Consider the following 12314-nt stretch of genomic DNA (forward strand, 5'->3'; position numbering starts at 1 on the left):
CTCAGAAGCAGTCATGGTGATAGTACTCTAAGTATCAGAATGCTCATTCTGGCTCCCAAAAAAGTACCAAAACTGCATTCAAGACCATTCTGGCATGATTCAACACCTGGACAACACACCACAAAGAACCACAGTTTCTGAGGGTAAATAACTGTTACTTATGTGACATAGTATCTAACAAATATTTCAATATAACATAATTAGGAACAGTGGTTTTTCAGGTAGTATTTCTTTTTTTTTTTACTTTAGGCACCCAAGTTTCAGAATGATGGCCTCAGTGCTTACTAATATGTGTGTGTGATTTATATCCCTAGATTTATAGTTCTCTGTTTCTGGGGAATTATAAATAAGTCAACCAGAAATAATTGATAGTAGCTGTCCATTCAAATCCAATCAATGCTAGTCTGAAAGTCTTTGTGACACTTTCTAAAAATGTCAGTTTCATTGCAACCAGAGAATCGATATGTTTTTATTTAAGGAGACTTTAAGAATAACAAAGGACTTTGGTGGCTTAAAGCAAAACTGAATGTAGAGGGGTAGGCAGATCATCCCATTTATACTCAATAAAGCTAATTAATTTATCCCCATAGGATAAGAACAAAATGAAAGTGTTTTTAGCACATAAAGGTCATTGTTTTTCCAGTCTATGCCCTTTCACAACCCCAATCCTAAATTTACGAAGCAGTCTTCATAGGATTTAAGCCACATTACGCCTGTTTGCTGCAGGTGGAACGAATGGTGACATCCATATACATGGCTTTTAAAAATTCAACCTCAGAAATACTATCCATATAATAACATAAATCTTTATTACGTTATAGTTCTAAAATGATTAATTATGCTATGCCTGTCAGCTATCGGTATACTCTTTGTGGTCAATTAAGTAGTACAATCTCTAATTCCTAGATCAAAAATGTGTTCTCAACTGAGATTGTCCTACAACAAGAAGCGTCCTTCTGAAGTAATTTGAAAAAATCTCATATTGTCCATAAATAACCAGCTAAAACTCAGAATGGAGATCTTTTTCTTTCTTCTGTCAGTGATATTAGGTATTGTGATCAGATAGAAGGGTTTGTGAGTACTTGAGGGGGAAAAGAGACAGTTTTCATATCTTTCATGAATTAAGATAAGTATTTAATTCTCTGACAAATGAGAACATTGAATGGTTTTAAATTAGCAGAGTTTTTCCAAAATAGTTGCATTAGTTTTCATGTGGCATTGCTTGAACATTCAAGGTGACAACATATCAAGGTACTAGCTTCTGCCCATACTAATAATGTTAAGTTCTACTATGGTTGTTGAGACATAGCTGAAAGGAAATTGGCTCAGGTATTGGTAAAGGCATATGATCTATGCGTTTCTTCTACATTTTGAATGGTGTTGGGATAATAATTCAGATTTATTGCAGAGCAACATTCTAAAATATCATGTGTTTTTAACAACCAAGGAGAGTTTCAGGAGAGGAGGATTCCAGTGCTTAGATCCTGTCCAGAGATTAAGACTATCCTGTTTTATGCTATGCAGGGAGCTGTTTCTGAAGGTCATAAGTCAGTACATAAAACCACTGATTCTCCAGTCACAATAACTGGCTTTATCACAACTTACGTGAATCAATGGTTTCATACACTGGCCTTTACCTAAATAGACCTTGAATGAAATACCATTTGAGTGATATCTCAAATATGTAGGAAGATTGAAGGTTTGTATATAGTAGTTCACCTCACACAGTAGACACGTCAGAGAAAAAATGAAATGGACTGAATGTGGAAACCAAGTTACTCTTTATTATAGGAAACTGATCCTTAAAGTTAATAGGTGGTAACTGTTTGTTATATGATATAATATTTACCTGACAAATGCAGAAAAGAAATCTTTAGCAATATAGGGCCAGATCCTCAGGTAGTATAAACTTTTAGTGTAGGTCCATTGACTAGATGGAGCTATACCAGTTTACACCAGGTGAAGATCTTGCCCAGGGTTTCTCCTCTGAATGTGCAGAATTGACCAAACAGCTGCCATTAGTGTTAACAGGCGTTTGTGGATAGAGTCTTATATGCGGATTTCAGATGATAAATCTCTTTGTCGCCAGTGTTTGTGGCAACTCAGATGTTATAGTCCTCCCCGCCCTCATGTAGTTGTTGCTATTAATAAAACGAAGTATAAAATTTTGTGATAGCTTTTGAAGAGAGTTTTAATCTGAACTACAGTATTTTCTGTCACTGCCTTGTGCATTTTCAACCTGTTATACTTTGCGTTTGGTATTTGGTTTACTTTGTACAATAGAAACGTAAAGCCATATTTTCTGCTGTAGTATCTATTTTGAAGTCAGTGGAATTACAGCAACAGAGAACTTACCTTGGATTGTGAAACAAAAGAAGAAGCAAATGGTAATGGATTGGGGTAGGATATTCTTATTAGTTAATTTATTTGGCACAGTCTGTATGGAATCAGTCTTTCACCTGCAGATGGCCAGCTCACATCTGCAAATTGTGACTGCAGACTAACCTCGTCTGACTTTTGTTCTGCAAATTAATGTTAAATGAATGGTAGTCAGGTGTCAATATCACAAGAAAGCATCACCATGACAATTGGCACTACTTGGCATTCTCCTTAGAAATCTCAGCAAGAGGGGTGGAAAGAACGGACAAAAACAGAAGGCTTGTCTACATGGCTCTGCAGTTTGGACTATGGGTGTGGTGAGACCTGTAGCACACACTAGCATGTATCTCCCCCATGTGGATGCTGCAGTTGTAAACTAAAAGGTACTTCATTCGCATTAACATAGTCCTTTAGTTCAGGGGTTCTCAAACTGGGAGTCGGGACCCCTCAGGGGGTCACGAGATTATTACATGGTGGGTCCTGAGCCGTCAGCCTCCACCACAAACCCCGCTCTGTGTCCAGCATTTATAATAGTGTTAAATATAAAAAAATTGTTTTTAATTTATAAGTGGGGGGGGTCACACTCAGAGGCTTGCTATGTGAAAGGGGTACCAGAACAAAAGTTTGAGAACCACTGCTTTACTTCATGCCAGCAAGCGTCCACACAGGGGAGTTACACACCACATGCTAGTGCATGCTGCAGTTCACACACCCATAGTTCAATTGTGGGGCCATGTAGACATAGCCTGAGAGTTTATCTCTTCTGTTCTAGAAGGGATCTCTGCTGGTCAAGCTGAAAACATATTGCATGATATTGTGGGGAAACTTGCACTGCCACTCTGCATCCGATGCAGTGAGCTGTAGCTCAGGAAAGCTCATGCTCAAATAAATGGGTTAGTCTCTGAGGTGCCACAAGTACTCCTTTTCTTTTTGCGAATACAGACTAACACGGCTGCTACTCTGAAACTCTCTATACTATTTGTTCTGTGCAGAAATATGGAACTGCAGTCTCTGGGGCTGACACGTTTCATAACTGTTAAATTATAGAAAAAATTATGAAAATGGTAACTAAAAAGAGCAGTAAGTGGATAATAAACCCTTTGCACATTTCTCCCTTGTAGTATGACTTTGTGGAACTCCTTGATGGTAGCAGGTTGATCGCAAGAGAACAGCGCAACCTGCTTGAGTCAGAGAGAGCAGGCCGACAGACAAGGTCTATCAGTCTCCATGAGGCAGGTTTTATCCAGTATTTGGATTCTGGAATCTGGCATCTGGCTTTTTATAATGATGGGAAAAATGCAGAGCAGGTGTCTTTTAATACCATTGTTATAGGTAAGCACAGTCTTCCAAGTTTTCAGCAAAAGCTGTAATCTAAGCATTCTGTTAAAAATAGAGATGAGTTTTCTGAGTTAAATACTCTGGGTTGTTTTCACCAATGTTGAATTTATTATGTTTTTTTCATGACTCAACAAAAGATATAGAAAATGTATTTTAATTGTTTAGTAACTGAAGTATGAAAGCCTCCCATGATGTATAGTTCACAAAGGAAGATGCTTTTTGAAATGTTCATTAAGCAGCATTAGGCTTTATTATGAGCATAAAGTAACTATCATTCTACTGTTTAAATCTTGAGCTTCTTGTTATAACATAATGTAATAGGATACCACAAGCATTAATTACAGGAAATTAACCACTATTTACTTTCTTACAATCACTAAACAAAGTGACATACATGCTTCTGCAAGTACCTTCATTTGCTATCAGTCACTAGTGGTTTAGAATTAGATGATAAACACCTTCTGTTCTAGTTTAGTACTATGGTGGGAATCTGTATGAATTATTTTTCGTACTCTTTCTTTCAGAGTCTGTAGTGGAATGCCCCCGAAATTGCCATGGAAACGGAGAGTGTGTTTCTGGATCATGCCATTGTTTTCCTGGATTTCTGGGCCCTGATTGTTCAAGAGGTATCTGAACCAAATTCTTTTCTTAAGTTAAAATAAATAAACTGCAGAAAGACAAGTCATTACTAATCTGTCAAGGAAAAGAAACTGGCATGCAACTTGTTTCATACATGTTCCTCTTTTTTTCTCAAAGCTTGATTGAAAAGGGTTTTGTTAATTCTTCTGTCGTGTTTTATTTCACAGCAGCCTGCCCAGTATTGTGTAGTGGCAACGGGCAGTATTCCAAAGGGCGCTGTCTCTGTTTCAGCGGTTGGAAGGGTACAGAGTGTGATGTGCCTACCACCCAGTGTATTGATCCTCAGTGTGGGGGCCGTGGGATTTGTATCATGGGCTCTTGTGCCTGCAACTCTGGGTACAAAGGAGAAAACTGTGAAGAAGGTAAATACGTAAATATTTACCCAAGCATCTACAGTAATGTTTCTAAAATGTCAGGTTACAACACAGAGGGTCAGATTTTTCAGCTGGTGTAAGTCAGCATAGCACAATTGCTTTCACTGGAGCCATGTCAATTTGCACCAGCTGAAAATCTGGCCCAGTAAAGCCATGTGCTGGCAAATTGTTTACCTTACATTAAACATACTAAAATATCCTGTTTGCTAGATATTTTGCTTTCAGCAGGTTTTGTCTAATAATTTCAGCATATTAAAAATAATTTACTTTATCTGTCTGACATCAGCTAAGAGGGAAGCACAAGAAAAGATGACTGTTAGAACACAGAAAGACATAGTGATTTTTCACATTGTAGAGGAAATTGTTACTCTATTGCATACAGTCTTTCCCACCAACATTTTTATAAAGACTTACAGTTGAAAATGCTGATTCAAGTGCATCACAATGAAAAATTTTGCATCTCTTTTTGTATTCTAGAGATGTACATGTATTCATTCTGGTATGCTGTAAAGTGGAGTTCATTTTCTATTTATTTTTTTTAGGAGGAAAAAGCACCATTTCCCTTCCTCAATCAAATTGATTTTATTGATCTCCACATACAAAGTAATGCAATTAAGTCTCTGGAATTAAATTTTCAGACCATTGACCCTACAAGTGTAAAGTTTTATTGAGTCAAATTGCTAAATTAAATCTCGTCATCTAAAGCACATTAAAGTGAATTAAGAAGGATAGAGAATACCCAACTCATTTATTTCTCAAACAGGTTGAGGGTCCTATATAGCTGTTAGAACTCAGTAGTAGTGGATTAGGTCAGTTGATACTGCTTGTTATAGAGAATCCAAGATTTTGTTACTCTGTGATTAGGAGAACAGAGAGAAATAGCCTGAAAACCCAAGTGAATCTTGGTGTAATTCAGAAAATTACAAATCCTTGCAAGAGTCTCAGTTACATCAGTGACTTCGAGGTTTATGTCTGTTATCCCCAGGATGTCATTAAACCAGTTACACACATGAACGTGGATCCTTAACAATTACTTTTGATGTTCTAACGTACTACAAAGAAAATTACCAATATGCTAGCAAAAATGGATTAGAAGTTGCACTCTATTAGTTATATATTGATTTTTATTTATTTATTTGGTCAGATAGTGCTTGTTGTTTGTGATTAAAGCAGGCGGGCTAGGGGCCACCTCAGGTCTTGTGAGTTCTACTCTCTGTTCTCCCACTGACTCATTACGTAGCATTGTGATTCGCCTCATCGCCTCGTATCTCAGTTTACTGTTTGTTGTTAAATGAGTGTAGTACTGTTTACCTCACAGGCATTTTTTAATTAATTCAGAAAGTGCTTAAAATCCTTGGATGATAATTGCTGCTATTGTAATTGTTAATAATAACATGGTAAAGATTATCTTTTTCTTTCCAGCTGATTGCTTAGACCCAGCCTGTTCTAGTCATGGTGTGTGTATCCATGGAGAGTGCCACTGTAATCCAGGATGGGGTGGTAGCAACTGTGAAATACTGAAGACAATGTGTCCAGACCAGTGCTCTGGTCATGGGACGTACCTTCAAGAAAGTGGTACCTGCACTTGTGATCCTAATTGGACAGGTGCAGATTGCTCAAATGGTAAGAATTAAAAACATTCCCTATGTGTAAAACTCTAAAATATTTTAAATTAATGCATAATCTTGCATTATTGTGTAAGAACCTGATCCAGCTGCCATTGACGCTGTCTTTCTGTTGACTGCAGTGGGAGCAGGATTAGGCCATAAATCATGAGTGAAACATTCAGAACAAATGACCATCTGTACATATTTGAAAATCAAACAGTTTCTTCACTCAGCTACTAATTGAAGGCATGTTTTGCTGGTGGTTCACAGAAAAGAACAAAATGTTATATGTACCTTCTACATTTAAGATCTGTACTGAAATATTCATCTGCATATTTAGAACTGTGTTAATGACGCATCCAGAAATATTTCCATTTGAAAAATCTATTTTTAGCTGCTTGGATGGGCCAGTCCTGTAGGCCTTGTTCAGGCAAAACTCCAACTGTAGTTAATGGAAATTTTGCCTGAATAAGGACTGCATGATTTGGCCAACAGATCTAGCAGGTAAGGCTTTCTTTAAGGCCAAAACTTGGCATATTTAAGGCCGGTTGCTGGTCTTAGATACATTGGTATAAATTTGGATTAAAATATGGAATTACTATAATTTAGATCAGAATCTGAATTTTAGTCTCAGTCTGAGAGCAACCTTTTTGTGCCAAATTTTGGAAAAAATTACTCCTTTTGTAGCCACATATTTAAAATCTAGATAATTTCTAACTGTCAGATGTGTTTTGTCAAAAAAAGCAAATAATTTGTTAATAATCTAACAAAGTAGACGATGCTCTAAATGATGCCTAGACACATGGCCAGCTTGAGGGGTGGTGGTTTTATATCAAGTTATGAATGATATTTAACCAGTTCTCTGTGAATAACTGCCATTTTGAAATGCCGTTTGTGTCTATCTATGATATTGATCAACAGTCCTTGAAAGTCATTGGTAGCTCAGGTATCAGATATAGGTATGGATTTTCAAGGGAAGGCAACAGAGTGAGAAAACTGTAGAAGAGGAGTATTTTCCCATATTTAACGTTCCATATATACTTTCAGATTTAGGCATTTACTTTGTGTGTGCATATGTATTATCAGATACTAAAGTAATATTTGTACCTCCAAAGAAAAGGTGTTGTCCTCTACTGTTCTGCTACTTTTGTTTTTGAATGTCTACTGAGCACAGAAAGCTTTCTGAGCTCATCTGGTATGGCATCCAGGTGCTTAGGTTCTTATAAAAATGACTGTGGAAAGTCTGCTATATGGTTCAAAGAAAATATGGATGGTGCACAACTTCTGATGGTATCCATCTTTACACACTACACGTTATTTTTGGTCATTCACTGTCTGTGCTCATCTTTTGAAAAGTAGTTGGTAGCTGAAATGTAGACAAGTGATCTGTTTCCTGTATATTCAGATATTTCAGTTACTTCAGATTTATGACATAGAAAATAGTTTGTGCACTAAAATGTAAAGGACCCCTACTGAAGTTGACAAAATGACCTTCAGATATTTAAAGTCAATAAATAAGTAAATCTTACTCATAAAGAAATATTTTGTAAAGCTGCAAAAGGGAGAAGAATGAGTTATATCCATCAGAAAGCTTACAGGGTTGAAATCAACAGAGCTTTCCTCTATCTTCATCAGCAGTTTGTCCATTAATTAGCCCTTCAATTCCACTTCAATTAAATTAACTCTAATTAATAAGTTAATTACAAAGATTGACACATCTTGCTCAAAGCTAGTGTGCTCAAAGCTGATAAACACCTTCACCCTAATGAAAAATTGATTAGATTGAAGAAAAAAGGGGGAACCTCTGAAATAAACTTCTGCCTCTCCTGCAGCTGGGTTGATGTTCTGTAACTCTGAAGTTAATCAGATCATCTCAGATCTTTTAATCAAAAATTTAATTCAAAGTAGATAGAAAATGTTGTGTGGGAAAAACAGCAGAGCTCTCTTGCCCAGTAAACATTCTGCACTATTGCTCATAAGAAGTGCCATCAAAACTTGATGCTGTGTTGAATGTTTTATAGCACTTTGAGGCAGAGAATTATAATGTATTGGGGGGAAAATACTACTGAATGAAAAACTGGAAACAAAGCCCATATGTAAAACCTTTCAGTCTCTTTTATGAGCTCTCTTTTTATTGCAGTCAAAAATAATTTTAGTTCTTTCTTATTAGGGTGGTTTGCTGTCTTTTACAAGGAAACCCAAACTAAATATAACATTCTTATGAACCAGCATATGATTGTAACTAACTGTATTCTAAGAGACTAAAAAACATCCCTCAGGCTTTTTTTCTGTACTCAGATTCACACAAATTAAGTTTTCCAAAGACTGACTGAATAAAGAAAAAGGATAAATGCAAATTATAACAACCTGAATTATTATCTTGTATTAGTTTTGAGATGTAAGATATATTGTTTGGCCTATGAATAACTTAGGCCTTATTGTTCTTTTCAATTATTCTACTAGTTATAAAACCCTGTTAGTGTAGGTGACAAGTTGAATACTTTTGTTGATTTATTTTTAATAGTCTTTCTGTTTTTAAACCAGACTGCCTAAAGCTGTCATTGCTATAAATTTACAGAAAGTTTAAAAAAATCTTATATTTAACAGACATGTCAGTATGTCAGCAATGCACTAATGTGTCTCACTGAGGCTGATTCTTTTTAATGAAAAAATATGTCCGAGATGGCACATTTCAAATTTGAAAGAAACCTGGGGGAGAGGAAAAAAAGCCCCTTTGCTAAACTGAACTTCTGTTCAATTGTAGATTTTTGCCTATAATGTAAATGACCTGTAAGGTACGTGGTACATTTAGTCATTAAAACAATGCCGTAAATTCTAATGGGTTTAAATGCATATAATCTAAGCTATAAAAGGTAACTCTTAAGAAATATGTGCTCGCAAAAAATATAATTGGAAATTACTCAGAGCTAACTGACAGAAGAGCTGTGGACATGTAGGCATTACTAAGTCTACTGGGTAACTAATTAAGCATTAGCAGAGATAAAATTCCGTATTCCATATTCTCTTCGGTCCCACCTGAAAATGTTTTAGCAGTAAATTCCTTTGATTTAATTTTCAAAGATTTTGCTTTTCTCCTTCATATGTTGAATTAAAATGTAACTTTGCTAATTAATATGCGCTCTCCTCTTGTTCTTTCTCTCTGTTTCTCCCATCCCTCCTTTTAAATACAGAAATCTGTTCCGTGGACTGTGGCTCTCATGGTGTTTGCATGGGTGGAACATGTCGTTGCGAAGAAGGTTGGACTGGACCAGCCTGCAATCAAAGAGCCTGCCATCCTCGCTGTGCTGAACATGGAACCTGTAAAGATGGGAAGTGTGAATGTAGCCAGGGATGGAACGGAGAGCACTGTACTATTGGTAGGTTAGCTGTGCTTTAATATCTGTCTTCAATACAAAACTCAAAAAGCTAGAATTCCTGGCCTTTTGTGCATCAGAAATGTAACACTTTGAAGCTTGTTTCTTCAAACAGAATATTTGCACCTGTCAGTGTTTGTAAAGGAACTGATGTTTTAAGAAAGGAAATGATTACATAATGGCTCATCAGTTCTTTACAGCTTGTTTGCCACAAATGGGAGGTGCAAGAATTTCCCTTTCAATCGTTTCCTGTAACTGCCTCCTGTAGAGGAGAAGCTTACATATTTTTTAAAACTGTAAATAAGTCTTCTGATGTATGCTTTTTTATTTTTATATGATAGTTTTCCAAAAGATGTTACTATGCTACCTTCCCCGCCACCCCTTTTCTAAGAAGAAAGCCTACAAAACTTACTCTAACCTGAGCCCAAAAATGAAAACATTTACCAAGGTGGTAAAGAAATCTAACTGCCACCCCACCCCCCCCAATTATCCTTTTTGTTGACATAATGCATTTCTACTTTACAGTTGTACAAGATATCTGCTAAGCAAATAACATTACATTTAAAAGCACTTTGAAGTGACAAATTCAAAAGAAGCAGTCTTCATTAATCTCTGTATGTTTCCGTAATCAAAAATGTTCTATCCTTTAGAAACTCCTGTGCTTTTATCATTGACTTATTTACACCTTGTATATTCCATATAACATGGACAAAAAGCAAAGTGTGTGATCCTTTCCTTCAAATTATATGAAAGATCATTCTCTTTCCTAGAAGTTCATGAATGTGTCTCCAGAAACTTACCAAAGGCCACATTCTGCCTTTGGATGTATACTTTTCCAATCACACAGAATTTGACAGGCATCTTTGGCAGTGAGTAAATGCAGGGATTTGTGTGTGTGTGTGTGTATATATATATATACTAAAAAGAACAGAAGAATTAGAAAAAGGGGAAGAAAAGTTGTCACAGAAAAGCAAGTGACACTATTATTTACTTGTCCTACCACAGGACCAAGTAGTCATGGACCAGGACCCCATTGTGCTAGGCATTGTACAAACACAGAACAAAAAAAGATGGTCTCTACCCCAAAGAGTTTATAATCTAAGTATAAGACTGATGGATACAGACAGATATGGGAGTACTAGGAATCAATGAGACGCTATGATGAGAATTTTTTAATGAAATTGCAAGTTTGATTGATGATGATAATAGTGTTGATATAATGTACTTAGACTTCTGTAAGGCATCTGACATGGTACCAGGTAACATTTTGAGTAAGAAACTAGAACAATACAAAATAAACTTGGCACACGCTAAATGGATTAAAAACTGGCTAACCGATAGATCTCCAAATGTAGTTTTAAGTGGGGAATCATTACTGAGCAGATGTGTTTCAAGTGGTCTCCCACAGGGATTGATTCTTGGCCCTATGCTATTTAACATTTTTATCAATGATGTGGAAGAAAACAAAATCATCACTTAGAAAGGTTGCAGATGACACCAAAATTGGAGGAGTGGTAAATAATGAAGATGACAGGTTGCTAATACAAAGCGATTGGAATTGCTTTGGAAGTAGGTTGCAAACAAAACATATGCCTTTTACTATGGCCAAATATAAGGCTGTATATCTAGGAACGAAGGATGTAGGCCATACTTACGAGATGGGAAAGTCTATCCTGAGAAGCCGTGACTCTGAAAAAGACTCAGGAGTGATAACAGATGAACATGAGCTCCAAGTGCAGTGCTGTGGCCAAAGGGGCTAATCTGATCTTTAGATGGATAAAGAGAGGATTATCGAGTAGCAGTGGAGGAGTTATGTTCCTTCTGTATTTGGCACTGGTACAACTGCTACTGGAATATTGCATGTGACAGATTGTGACAGATTGTTAAGCGTAAGTGATTCACACATGCTGTAGGACAGTGGTTCTTAAAGCCAGTCCGCCGCTTGTTCAGGGAAAGCCCCTGACGGGCCGGACCAGTTTGTTTACCTGCTGCGTCCATAGGTTCGGCCGATTGCGGCTCCCACTGGCCGCGGTTCACCACTCCGGGCCACTGGGGGCTGCAGAAAATGGCACGGGCCAAGGGATGTGCTGACCGCCCTTCCCGCAGCTCCCATTGGCCTGGAGAGGCGAACCGCAGCCAGTGGGAGCCGCAATCGGCCAAACTTGCGGACGCAGCAGGCAAGCGGCGGACCAGCTGAGAACCGCTGCTGTAGGAGACCACTTAAAATGAAGTGTACAATTAACACCTGTGCTGTTCTAGAGCAATGGAAGGTTAGCAGGGTGTGTTACAAATTGTCATAATGAGCCATAAAACCAGTGTATTTGTTAAGTCCATGCTTTTTAGTGTCCAGCAGAGTTAGGAATTTAAATTCCAGGCTCATCTTTTGAAGGCATTATGCAGGTTTCCTTTGAGAATGAGGACTGAGAGATCAGATATGGAGTGATTGCTTAGTGAAAAATGTTTGCCCATCAATGATACGGCGTTTTTGTCTTTTTATCGTTTTTTGGTGTGAGTTCATTCGAGAACGTAGTGATTGTCTGGTTTCACCAATGTAATTGTTGGGACATTTGATGCATTGGATATGGTACACCACATGTTGTGAT

At 37.3% G+C, this 12314-nt stretch overlaps 1 protein-coding gene across 10 annotated transcripts in view; it reads left to right on the forward strand.

Annotated features, from left to right (window-relative positions):
* The window catches only part of TENM3 (teneurin transmembrane protein 3), a 468379-nt gene that overhangs the window by 347822 nt on the left and 108243 nt on the right, over window positions 1-12314 (forward strand). For 9 of the 10 annotated variants that reach the window (XM_077814520.1, XM_077814521.1, XM_077814523.1 and 6 more), the window contains 5 exons: window positions 3501-3711; window positions 4242-4343; window positions 4524-4718; window positions 6153-6353; window positions 9529-9714. In XM_077814520.1, the coding sequence (XP_077670646.1) occupies window positions 3501-3711; window positions 4242-4343; window positions 4524-4718; window positions 6153-6353; window positions 9529-9714 (895 nt within the window). Of the gene's footprint in view, window positions 1-3500; window positions 3712-4241; window positions 4344-4523; window positions 4719-6152; window positions 6354-9528; window positions 9726-12314 lie in introns of all 10 variants that reach the window. The other variant, XM_077814528.1, reaches the window with a different exon arrangement.

This window comes from Eretmochelys imbricata, chromosome 4, assembly GCF_965152235.1.
Source record: "Eretmochelys imbricata isolate rEreImb1 chromosome 4, rEreImb1.hap1, whole genome shotgun sequence".
Taxonomy (NCBI): Eukaryota; Metazoa; Chordata; order Testudines; family Cheloniidae; genus Eretmochelys; species Eretmochelys imbricata.